This window comes from Periplaneta americana, chromosome 3 (genome assembly GCF_040183065.1).
Source record: "Periplaneta americana isolate PAMFEO1 chromosome 3, P.americana_PAMFEO1_priV1, whole genome shotgun sequence".
NCBI classification, from domain to species: Eukaryota; Metazoa; Arthropoda; class Insecta; order Blattodea; family Blattidae; genus Periplaneta; species Periplaneta americana.
This window is the reverse complement of record NC_091119.1, coordinates 70,261,146-70,275,067: the sequence shown is the minus strand read 5'-3', so window position 1 is coordinate 70,275,067 and position 13,922 is coordinate 70,261,146. Positions and strand designations below refer to the sequence as shown.

The 13,922-nt window shown below is 36.7% G+C and overlaps 1 protein-coding gene across 1 annotated transcript in view; it reads left to right on the top strand.

The window, feature by feature from the left end:
• The window catches only part of LOC138696153 (pancreatic lipase-related protein 2-like), a 42,666-nt gene extending 33,834 nt beyond the window's left edge, over positions 1 to 8,832 (top strand). Inside the window, exons 6-7 of the mRNA XM_069820721.1 lie at positions 2,257 to 2,413; positions 8,113 to 8,832. Coding sequence (XP_069676822.1) covers positions 2,257 to 2,413; positions 8,113 to 8,146 — 191 coding nt within the window. The 3' untranslated portion in view covers positions 8,147 to 8,832. The remainder of the gene's footprint in view (positions 1 to 2,256; positions 2,414 to 8,112) is intronic.
• Positions 8,833 to 13,922: the final 5,090 nt, after the last annotated feature.

Here is a 13,922-nt window from a genome sequence, read left to right as displayed (position 1 = left end):
ATTTTATACTTTCCGCGGATTGGTTTTGTGCGGAAACCAAGCAAATACGCACGATCTCGCACAAAATAATAATACATATTGCCTAAGAAAAAACAAAGGGTAGGCTAAATAATAATTTATAATAAATCTCAGAACCGAATGAGCAGTGCTCGTTTCCTATCGAACGTCAAAACTATTATATTTTTTAGAAAGTAAAGTATACACTAAAATAAGACAAGAGCTACAATGAAATATAATATTAATATAATATTAAAGTAGAGAAAAATTTACCTTTTTTTTGTACGTCAATCAATTAAAAGAATGTATGAAAAATAAACTAAATAAAAAATTATATTCCGAAATAAAAATATATTCCGAAGTTAGAGAATACAAATTTAATATAGGCTAATAAATAATTTACAGACACATAAATTTACTAAACCATATTGAAGACATTAACACATTTTTAATCCTCTTATTATATTTCAGTGGGTTATATGTCAAAATTTTGTGGGTGTAATTTACTTAAAGGATTATAGAGGGTAAACGTTAATGCTATGTTTTAAGCCCGCAGATGTGTAACATTTAGGTTCTACTAATATTTCGATATATTTGTGATACTATTTTAAGAGTTTATAAATTTGTTCAATTTTAAATACATTAAATTCAGAATAACTTACTTTATTTGGATAATAAAAACGATTTAAATAGTTCTTAATTATTCGTTTTTGTAATAAAGTTAATGGATTAAGATTAGTATTTGTAATTCCACTCCAAACAAAGTCATATTGAACAATAGACTGAAAAGAAGGTAATTAAACATTACGCAGAACTCTAAATAGATAAGTAGCAACAAACATTAACAAATTTATAAATTGTTTTACGAAATGTCTTACAGAGATAAGTAATGTGACAATACCATTTTTAATTCTGATCTATAATAACAACAATGTCTTACAACTGATGTAATGTCATTGATAATAAAGACTATAGACAACAAGGATATTTTACTTGAAGCAAGTAAAGCGATAGGTTTGGAAGTAAATCCCGAAAAGACAACGTATATGATTACGTCTCGTGACCAGAATATTGTACGAAATGGAAATATAAAAATTGGAGATTTATCCTTCGAAGAGGTGGAAAAATTCAAATACCTTGGAGCAACAGTAACAAATATAAATGACACTCGGGGTGAAATTAAACGCAGAATAAATATAGTAAATGCGGGTTATTATTCGTTTCAGAAGCTTTTGTCATCTAGTCTGCTGTCAAAAAATCTGAAAGTTAGAATTTATAAAACAGTTATAATACCGGTTGTTCTGTATGGTTGTCAAACTTGGACGCTCACTTTATGAGAGAGGAACAGAGATTAAGGGTGTTTGAGAATAAGGTTCTTAAAAAATATTTGGTGCTAAGAGGGATGAAGTTACAGGAGAATGGAGAAAGTTACACAACGTGGAACTGCACGCAATGTATTCTTCACCTGACATAATTAGGAACATTAAATCCAGACGTTTGAGATTGGCAGGGCATGTAGCACGTATGGGCGAATCCAGAAATGCATATAGTGTTAGTTGGGTGACCGGAGAGAAATAGACCTTTGGGGAGACCGATACGTAGATGGGAAGATAATATTAAAATGAATTTGAGGGAGGTCAAATATGATTATAGAGAGTGGATTAATCTTGCAGAGGATCGTGACCGATGGCGGGCTTATGTGAGGGCGGCAATGAACCTTCGGGTTCCTTAAAAGCCATTTGTAAGTAAGACAACAAAGGTGAAATTGCCAATCCCTGTGGTCTTTCAGATGTTATGTTAAGGCAGGAAGAACTTTAGTTACCGGATAAAACACATTATTGTCTTTCCCATAAGTAGGATTCGAACCAACTCACAGTAGTCTGTGACAAATGCAGATTTATAAGAATAAGCATGTTGAAATTTACCGAGCTGAAGACTTTGCTAAGCCTAAGGTCGAGAAGAGTTAGTAGTATGGTCCGTACAGAGTTAATTGAGTCTAGAATGTCTTCAGTCACCATAAGTTGAGCAGTGCTTGTGTTGTGTTCAGCTCCTAAACCTGATTGATACTTGTCGAGTAGATTGTGTGTGTTCATGTAGTCTGTTAATTATTTACTTGTGTGTGATTCTTTCCAGTGCTTTTGATATGGATGGCAGGATGTTTATTGCTCTGTAGGAATATTCGACGTCCATATTCAGTCTCTTAATTCAGAATATTATTTAAGACGTCTTTTCTTCATTGTGGAAATTTGTTGTATGCAGGAACCTGCAGCCATAGCAAAGCTGTCGAGTATTTCATTCATTCCATAAAGACGGACGAAGCATTCCGCGGTTTGGAGTGCCGCAACTTGAAGGAAGCGCAGTCAGGAACCTGCTCTGGTAGTTCTACTGCAGTCATGGGCGAACCCCTCAATTTTGGGTAAGTTTAACTTGAAAGACAGCTGAGACATCTAAGACTGCAGAACGAAATCAAGTTAAATCTATTGCGATGTTTGTCGAAGGTAAATAGTATGAAGGGGTGGGGGAGTGATTACGTACAGGCATGCGACTCAGGCAACACATTTATGTTGTGTAGAGAACAGACCTCAGGAGTTATACAGAGTCTACCAAAAAAATGTAGGCCTATACACTCTTTAAGGAACGAAAACTATGTATTATGTATTTGTTTTACATTTAAATACTAATCACACATGTAGTACTGTCTTCAGTTAAGCACATGGTTACTTTAGATGTTCAAAATGTTCGTCGTTGGCGGCCAGACACACAACGCAACGACGAGCGGTCGCCGCAGCTACGTCGGTCAATGTTTCAATGGAGATCGCTATATATGCCGCTGTAATCTCCTGGCGAAGATCCTCCAGCGTGCGCGGCTTACGTCGATAGATTTGACTTTCACAGTTCCCCACAAGTAAAAATCCATCGGGGTTAGATTTGGCGACCGTGGAGGGAACTCAATGGGCCCTCTTCGTCCAATGCAATGTCCCTGCAGACAGTTATCCAGGAAAGCTCACACGGATAAGTGGTAGTGTGGTGGTGCACCGTCCTGTTGTAGAAGGATTAATCATCAGCTCCATAAAGCGCACGTACACCTGGTAAAATTGATGTGCGTAACATTTCGAGGTACACTTCTCCGGTGACAGTACCATAAAAAAGGATCCTATTAAGCCCTCAGATGACACACATGAACCCCTGGTAGATGGACCGCCTTATCCAAATGAACATGTGGATTTTACGGTGCCCAGTAGACGCAGTTATGCCGACTCACTGTTACATTAAGTTTAAACTGGTCCTAATCAGACCACACTACCTTCATCACAAATTGTTCGTCTTCAGTTGCCATTCGCTGATACCATTCGTAAAATTGCATTCGACGATCAGGGTCGTCGTCATCATTATTCGCGTACAGTAATCGTGGGATGTAAACTTTCCACTTAGCAGTTTCAGAATTCGTCGTACACTTGTACTGCTAATCCCCACTTCACGTGCACATTGCGTAGCAGACTTTTGTGGAGAAGTAACAAACCTTTCCAACACGAGAGCCGGCGAAGCGGGACTTGTAGCTGTACGCGGAATCGTTCCATGCGCTTCAAACTTGTCAATAATGCGTTTAATTGTTAGACGGGTTGGGGTTTCTGTTTCGTACTCCCGCCTCCACTGACGCTGCACTTCAGCGGCATTATCAAACCTCAGAAATCACTTCAGAATGCATTTTCTCTGCTCGAACGTCAAGCGTGCTCCAGCCATTTTGTCTTCTCACTATCGTGCAGAGCAACGAGCACAGAATATAGTCAGTCAACATACGAATGTATAAAAACTTTATTTAATAATTATTACAGCATAAATATGCATTTAAGTGTTCAATACACTCCTTCATAAACATCACAGTTATAGGTATTACAGCAACATGAACTTAATAAATTACAAGTAACAAATGAAAACAACAATGTTGCAAATAAAAAAACAATAAATCTAAACATTTCCAACTGCATTCCTCGTGCTAACTCTATGGCTTCTGCATATAAGGGGACACTTTACTGAAATCTCTCGAAGTTCATTAGTTTTAAGAGTTCACAACAGTGAAATCAATAACTACCATACTTACGAAGCTAGATTCACCAAATTTTGATCACTGGTATATCTGCTTAATAGTGACAAGTGTACAAAATTTCATCCTCCTAAAGATAGGTGGTTTGTATTTCATTAATCATTTTATTACAATATTGAACCGCTTTATATAAAAAGTCGCTTGCACTACAATTGACATTATTCTTAAGTGATATTCACTTATATGGATGCTTACATACATGAAATCAAAGCTTACTATAGGGTTTTGCTGTAAAATTAATCAGTAAATTACTAGAATTTTTTATTATAAAATAAAAAATAAAATAATAAGTCATAAAAATTCCTAGTAATTTACCCATTCACGTACAGAAAATTCCAATACTTATGTTTGTTCCAATAAAGAATCATATAAGTGAATATCAATTAAAAATAATGTAAATTGTGGCGCAAGAGACTTTTTGTAAAAAGCAATAGTACCTACAATATTTTATTAAGTTACTAATAAAATGCAAACCACTTATCACAGAGGGACGAAATTTTGTACATATGTTATTATTAATCAGATACAATAGTGATAAACATTTTGTGAATTTAGCTTTAAAAATATGGAAGTTAGTAATTTCAGTATAATGTCCCCAAGGATACACTGATGCGAGATTTTGTATTTTTGGTCAAAAAGATGCCCTCTGCCAATTTTCACGGCCATACGACTGGTCTATCAGCTGTCTAGGGTCACATTTTTAAAAGGTTGCGCGCTCTGACTGTTAATTTAAATGCTACATCCACGCCCTCCACTCTGAATTCTGCGACCATTTTGAAATTACGCTATATTTCATACATTACTTATTATATTAGATTTCCGATTGAGCCAGTGTAGCTTCTCGACTTCTCGAAATATTTCTTCATAGAATCCAACAGATGTTAGGCCTGCTTCAAAGGCTGCTTTCCCTTGAGAGATATTCAGTTACAAAGGAGAGCACAACTCTTGTCTAAAGGAGAATTCCACTTGTTGCTAGTAGCCATAACAACGTGTTTTACATGCTTGGATTTTGTTTGTGATACAATAAATATTTGAAAGTTTCTAACAGTTTTATTGTTAGTGTTATAATAGTGTCTACAGTCTATAGTGATTTGTAAATAATATTTATCTATTATAGTGTTTTCATAAGTTTACATAGTTTTTTTTCAGTCGTCACTTTTATTTACTAGTGTAGGTTAGATGTGCACAGCGTGGTAGTGTATATAAAGCTAAGTTCTGCATATAATATGCTGGGTCTACATGTTTCAAAATGCCTAGAAAATAAAAAAGCCAGTGACCTTGTTCATTATTATCATCTCAAACTCTGAAGTCAGTTTTCTCCACTTTAATTTTCTGTAAATTTTACATTGCTAAAAATGCTACTCTTTCTACAGATTTTGTACTACATGCATGATTTTTCTAAAGGTTTTTGAATATGTTCTCAACAAATCTTACTATCAGGATTATACCTAGCACTCATATTTTTTGTTGTTATTGTTGTTTGGTCAACTGTTCGGAGACAGGTTTGAACCTCATAAGTAACACCAATAAGGCATCACTCATGAGACAACTAGGCCAGGAGATAATGGGGTGGTCAGTTCCTTTCCCCCTACAATGCATACTTCGCCGATTAGCTACATATTCCTCTAATCAGACTTCAGATGCATACAAACCATTGTTCTTCCTCTGACACATATCGTCAAGTGAGATGTAGGCCTACTACCTGATAATATATAGACACATCAGCCAGAATATCAATAAACGGTATTTTTATATTAATTTTATTACGCTCGAATTAATTTTTTTTTCTGTTTTTACACTTTAGTGCATTAAATATTTTTAATTATTTTTTTAGTAAAATAAAAAGGAAAATTGTATAGTAAGTTTTGTTTCTGAAGGTCTGACACGTATATAGACAAAAATTCTGGCCAAAATAGTAGCAATTTTTGAAAACCTAAATTTACACAATTTAAAATTACAAATTAGAAGTACAAAATTTCAGAGCTCAACCTTGAATAGTTTAGAAAATTGAAATTTTACATCAGTCTAACCTTAATAGGGTTTCTAGTTTCTACGGTCTTTGTATTTTCCAATCGAGCCAAACAATACAATCTTGTCTCAAGAGTGAATTCAGAATTTCACATTATATATTATGTCATTATTGCAAATAGCAATTAGGATTAAATTCAGAAATGCTTGATTTGAAAGGGAGAAGATGGTAAAAATTTGACATTGATCCTAATTGGTACGTGATTTTAATTTGTTTTATGTAGAAATATCATTACTGAAACAGCTTAAAATTCTAGATTAGTTTTATAAAAATATTTTGGGGCCCAAATTTTAAAAAAATAAATATCAAAACACAGTCATTCATTACTCTCACAATGTATGCTCGCTTAGGTAGCGGATCGTTCCTTTTTATATTTATAGTCACTGTTTTCCTTTTTCCTTATTTCTTTCACCTTGTCACAGAGAAAATAAATGTGCGCTTTTTTTCAGTTCTCTGTAAACAGTTCTGAACACAGCAGCAATGCATTTTTCGCACTTACATTACATTCTTTCCCTATACAACTGTATACTGCATAACGCGCGCTGGACTAACAATGGAGGATTTGTCAGCATTTGCCGGCGCAAAGGATTGCGGTACTCTGGATATCCACGGACTCTGCTATTGTGATGAAAGTACCGCCATCTGTTGAGCGAAAGACCGTACTACAACATACTCATAATTCAAATCAATTGACAATATCAATATCCCGACACAGTCTGACAAAGAGTGTATACATTTTTTGGCTGACTCTGTATTAAAATCTAGCTATCTTACGTAACGTATAATATTTATAATGGCTGAACCGTCAAATACAGTATATCAACAGTAAATAAGTTGATAGAGGAATTAGGCACAAGACATTTCGCAGTAAGTAGGGTAAATATCATATGTAAATTATGTAGCACAGATATTAAAGGTACGGAACGTGAATACGTAACACAATATTGTAATACAAAAAACATGAAACACAGGTAACAGTTTCTACTGAGAAAGGAAGACAAGAATCTCATGTAAGTTCCAATTCAATGTGTGTCACACAGAAAGAGTTTTTTCACGATTTATATGGAATGATGATATGTGACACTATACGTACCAATAAATAAGGTTGAAAATCGGCACTTCAAAAGCTCCAAGCAAAAATACGTGAAAAAGGAACTCCCCAGTCAATTAACTTTACAGAAATATTGTGCACCATAATGCTATCATGATGTTACATCTCGCGTACAACAAAGTGTAGGAAATAGTAAAATATGTATTTCCATCGATGAAAGTACACGCCGCTTGAAGATTTTGTTGCAAACGTCGTTGTGGGCATCCTTTTACCAGACAAACACAATAAAACTGTTTTCATTAACCTCTGAAATTCTTGAGAAAGTGGATCATTTAAATATAATCCAAGTTTTTCAAACGGCTATGGCCTTCTTATGGCCAGACGAACACGATGTTATTCTCTGTTGCTTACTTTGTAAGGCAGCGTACAGAGTCTGTACACTGACTTGTCTCTACTTGCTACATAATGGTTTCGGTGCACGTAACTTAACGGCAATGTCATAGATGTCCCAGCTTTATTTATCAGGCAACCCACCACCTGTGTACAGGAGTTGTAGGGGAGATGGACAGAAGGGAGGCGGTGAAGCAAAGATAGTAAGTTTATTGCTCTGTCTCTGCGACGTCATATTGCTTGTGATCACGATGACATTTTTGCCGATCCCTGATATACGGTATCAACTTTAAAATCCTTTTAATGCAATCACATGTTACTTCATGTAGTAAATTTATTTCAGTCGACCAGTTTTACTTCTCTAGTACAATACTAATACGTTCAAGACTGATCCGCCAAGTTGAGAGTTGTCATAAGTCTCATTACCATCCACGAAGAAATAACTAAACATACATTCCGCCGTCATAGAACCCGGCATGACTCTATTATCTCATTTATCATCTCGACTGTTACATTTACTGATAAAGTTATTTCTTTTTCCAGGGCCCTGGGACTGTACCATGTGAACATAAAGTAACTCGCGACGCATCATTCAAATCCATTGTGTATATATATATATTTATTACTATTACTAAAATATTGGCTATACAGTATTTAAAATGTAAGATTTTAATTTATTTTTAAATGTCTTGTAAGTGTTATGTCTAGCACGAATACTTTTTCCATAATTTTAAATAATAAAGAATACATGAAGACCAGCAGTTCATTTGCAACATATTATATAAATTATTAAAATAAAAAGAACAAATCATTTCGAAGTGAGAATATATACTTGTATTGTACATCGGATGAGGCGGCAGATTACATTGTTATTTGAGGAATAATTTAATGCAAAATTTATAATTTATTTTTTATGAATATAATGTGAATAATTGAAGTCCTCCCCGGAAGAAGGATACAACGTCAAATTCTTGAAATATGTGATATAGGTGGGAAAAGTAATTTTAAAGCATTTATTTATAACAATAAATTATTGCATTCAATGACTGAAGAAACTTGTATCCTTATTTAGTCAAATGGTTTTGATAGTAAATATATGCCTAATGAAATATTCCCCTGAAATTATTTTCCTTTCTACTGAAACATGATTTGTTGGTTACATCCTTATTCCGGAGAAATCTTCAATTATACATGTATAAATGTATCGTAACATATTATAATATTTCTTTCAAGCATCAATAAACTACAGTGCGTCGATCTCTTTTCAAGATCTTTCAATCATTCCTTTACTGTATGTAGACCATAGGCGGAGATACAAGGGGATATGGGGGGAAGGCAATGCTTCCCCATGTGGAACTATTGTCTCTCTCTAGCATTACGTAAGGGTAAAGAATAATTATTCTGACGAGTTATAATAGCTTTATCTGCAAAATAAATCAATCTTTACTTAAATGTTTTGTTTATAAATGTAGGCAGTCATTTTTAGTTGGTTATTTAACGACGCTGTATCAACTACTAGGTTATTTAGCGTCGATGAGATTGATGATAGCGAGATGAGGCCGAGGATTTGTCATAGATTACCTGGCATTCACCTTACGGTTGGGAAAAACATCAGAAAAAACCCAACCAGATAATCAGTCCAAGCGGGGATCGAACCCGCGCCTGAGCGCAACTTTAGACCGGCAGGCAAGCGCCTTAACCGACTGAGCGACGCCGGTGGCTTGTAGGCAGTCATGCGATTTATCTTTTCATACAGGGTATACCTAAATTCAATACTCATATATCAAGGGATGATACAAGAGACTAAAACAAACTTTTTTGTTAAATGACCATGGATCGGAAACTAATAAATTATTGAATGACAAAACCAGAAACTGTGCTGTACTGTAAGGAACACAGTTGTAACGTTACTTATGTCACTCATTCCTCAAAACTATATCAATTTGTAATCATTTACAAAAACTGTTCAAAAGTGCGGTCTCCTGCATCAATACAAACTCTGCAACGACGTGTCATTGCCTGTCATATACGTTCAAAGACTCCAGGCATGTGCTGTAGAGCGTCAGCAGCTGCAAACACCCGAGTGATGAGCTCTTCCTTCGATTCAATTGGAGTCTCATACACTATGGTCTGCCCAAAACAACTTCCGACCTGACAAATGGCCCCTTTAGCATGTTACCATGGCAACCATTCAAATCAACCAATCACGAGAGACGCGCAACCATGATAACGGGACGGTGATGCCGTGTCTATGTTTACAAATAGCACGTGAATACCACGGCCTAGTGGTGAATACAGTGCCCGGAATGACTTTCAGTTGGCTGGTTAGCGCGTGCTTTGTGTGAATTAAAAATATTTAGTTGTATTATTGTTTCAGTGTATCGATAATTATTGTGTTTAAATTATATTACACGTTTTATCTTCGTTGTCACTGGTGGAGTGTGTGGCTAGTGTGTGTTTTCTAGTTTCTGAGAGAGTTTCTAAACAGGTGACTTGTGCAATGTCGGAAAGAACGAAAGGCAGGCGGAGAACAAAGAATATTGTACGAGTACAAGGTGCCCCGTTAAAGAGTCAAGCGTGAGAGATGGTGTTATGTAAGAGAGTATTTTGAAAGGGAAAAAGATAATGGCGGGCCTCTTTTACCTCTGGCGCAAGTCGTAATAAGAACTGCTGCTTGTGTTAAAATTAATAAGAGCACTGTTATCAATATTGGAAAAGAAAAGGGCCGTGCAGATTTTTAATCATAAATATTTTTACAGTTTACAATTTTTTCAACGCCTTTCTAACAATATTAGGCTACATTGAAGAATACCAACACTCATAAAAGTAGAGGCTTCGTATTAAATTTAAACTTGTTTTTACAGTTTACAGTCCTTTCGAAGCTTTTCTAACGGTATTACATTGAAGACTACCACCACCACCATCACCACCACTAATTATAATATACTAATAAAATAATGTACACAAGTTTTAATGCCTAGTGTTCAACAAATTGGTTAGAAATGTATGTGTTCATGTCAGCCGTTCATTACTGCATTCTGTCGGCAGCGCGCTCGCTTACACGAAAGATGGGCAACATGACAACACTGCTCCCCCTTCTCTGTAAACTGTCAAGTCGGAAGTAGTTTTGGTCAAGGTATATGCTCTTCAAATGCCTCCACACACAAACGTCAAGTGGGGTGAGATCGGAAGAACGAGCAAGCCATTCACTGGGTCCACCGCGGCCAATCCACTTGACTTTTGTGTGTAGGGGCACTTGAAGAGTTTGTGTACCAGACTCCATTTGAATCGAAGAATTCCTGCAGGGAAATATTATGTACTTCGGTACACCATAGTAATTTGGAATATGAGTCCCACTCATTACTCTTGAGATACGCCGGTTGCCATTTATGGTTTGATTAAAGAAAATAGTCCACACCTGTGGAGTAATGGTCAGCGCGTCTGGCCGCAAAACCAGGTGGCCCGGATTCGAATCCCGGTCGGGGCAAGTTATCTGGTTGAGGTTTCTTCCGGGGTTTTCCCTCAACCCAATACGAGCAAATGCTGGGTAACTTTCGGTGTTGGACCCCGGACTCATTTCACCGGCATTATCACCTTCATATTATTCAGACGCTAAATAACCTAGATGTTGATACAGCGTCGTACAATAATCCAATAAAATAAAAAATAAATTAAGGAAAATATTATAAGAGAAAAAAATAACACTACGTACAGCAACAGTTTAAGTAACAATTTATGTACTTTAAAAGACAATAGTAGCCTACATACTGTACCTTCTTTGCACTTCTTGAAGAGGAAAACAAAGACTTCATTATTTTAAGGAGAGCCGCTGTTACTGAAAACTTTTAAGTTATTATTAACTTATTATAGACAAAGGATCTTAAAAACTGGCACATAGAACATATGTGCTTAGGTGAGGTGTTGTAGTGGAAAAGATCTCCTTAGATGCAGTTGATGAAACAATAACTTAGGCCGGCCGTCCAGTGGAACAGAACTCGAGTAACAGTTCGTCCGTCTACGGTCCAGTGTTGCCAACACATAAAGTGTATTCCCGTCAGTTTAACACCTGGAAATCCGTCGGAATCCGTAGGAATCCGTCAAAATAAGAAAAAGTGTAAATAAGACCCACTCAATATATCTATATATAAATAAAATGCAAATTTTAACACAACTTACTTACCAATCTTAATTAAAATAATAATTCTTCAACCTCCGATTTGATTACGAGGATATCTGAAACGGGATTCCCTAACAAGGTGCGGCAGGGCTGTTCAAAGAAAAAGTAAAATCCCTACAGAATTAAACAATTAAAAACGACAGCAGGTAAAAAAGTCAAAAGACGATGTAAATCGTAATTTCGGCCACAAAATCCGTCACCCGTCAAAGCCATTCTTTTCCCGTCCGCTATGTTTTGACGGAATTTCCGTCCAGTTGGGAACACTGCCGACTGATCCGACAACAAGAAAAGACATTGGCATGCGTCCATTACACACGACCTATTCGGCCGATTGCAGCCGAAGACGGCCGACGGAGGGTTCGATTCCATTGAGATGGGATTTTCCGGTCTCATTCGGACGAACAGTGCAACAGTTTGATTCAGGGATTTTGGCCCCTGCAAAAAGTTCAGTAAGTAGACTAAGAGCGAGTTACTCATCACTACTGGCGGGCTGGGTCACACAAGTCAGGCTGCGCAGTCGTAACACCTAACACTTCCTTCTTATCTTGTCGCGGTACACTCCGTCTTAAAACACAATATTCTTCCACACGTCCCGTTACCAACCACTATGTCTGTTGACTAAACAATTTCATGATGACTTATGTTTTATTGACATGAGTGTCACTCATCTATGAGCATAGATATTATTTTCATTCTTCTTCTTTCTTTTTCCCTCCTGTGCACATTTGTGATTAAATTTCTTTCCTATGACGCTCACTAGGCAAATGACCAAGGACAGGGGCCATTAACGCTGAATCGAGTTGGACATGTGGCGACTGTTTCTAGAAATTTCGAAATGGACGCCAAAAAGCTAACTAGTTCTGTGCAAGAACAGCTTCCCTTCTGGATATGCATGATAAAGGAAATTGTGGGCAAGAATTGCTGAGGAAACGGGTGCTCAAGGTATCTGGTATAGTTCCTGGGTAGCGTTCACGCACTCAGACAAAGGTCTTGGGATCGATACCCGACCCTAGGACAATTTTTACCTTGAAATTATTCAAGTCACCTTTACAGGGAACTATACCTGAAAAAGCCAGATTGATATAATACGCGTTACTGTTTCAAAAATAGAAAAACACAATTTAAGTCACACAGAGCTTGGTGTGCACTCAATGCCGGGATCTGACGATCTGTCAACCCACTTGAGGTATGTGAATATAACGGAAAAATTGATGCGAGGTCTAGTATAGTTCCTGGGTAGCTCAGTCGATAGAGCGTTGGCGCTCAGCCAAAGGTTCCGGGCTCAATACCCGGCCGTGGAACAAATTTTCTCTTGAAAGTATTCAATTATTATTATTATTATTATTATTATTATTATTATTATTAGCATGTAGCACGAGGATATACAGCTGGTAACTGACAACCGACGCGTCGGCTCCAATGAATGATCAATAGGCTTTTTCGCCGATCATTCGGTAGACGACCGCATACGGCCCAACGAATACTCGGCCGTTCATGGTTCTAGTGGACGGCTAGGCTTAACTTAGTTCCTTTAGTTTCAATTGAAGCGCAAAGCGGATTTTCCCCGTGATATCAGAAACAGTTCATATGTTCAATAAAGTCCTCAAGCTACATGTTATCGGCGGTATTTATGGTGTTTTATATCTAAAAGATAGTAACTGCGTTGGTCAATTACAGTAGGGATTTGTAATGCGATTAAATTGATACATACAAATGTATGTTGACTCACTTGAAAGAATTCAGGACAAGATAAAATTAAGTTGTGACCTTAACCTACTGATATTAAAAACAATATCAACTTTTCACGTGACAAACCTCTTGTAAATCTAAACATTTCTGAAACGGTATATGGTGAAATCCTACACTATATCCCATTATCACATATTCGATTATCTGACGACTGATACTTCTTAAGTAAACTTCGACAAGAAGTGAAGTATCAAAAATAGGATTTTAAGAATTGATCTGGAATGCTGCAGTCAGAAGTTACACAATTTAAACTTTCTGGTGCTTGGATAGTTAAAAATAGTAAAGTGTAAACAGAACATATGTGTAACACCGTTATTAACATCGCAGGCTAGTTTGATTGAACAATATCTGTTCCTGTTTCAGACCACTCTGCTGCTTCATTGCACATTCGTTTAGATCAGCCGTGGCGAAAACGTCGTCGTGCGCA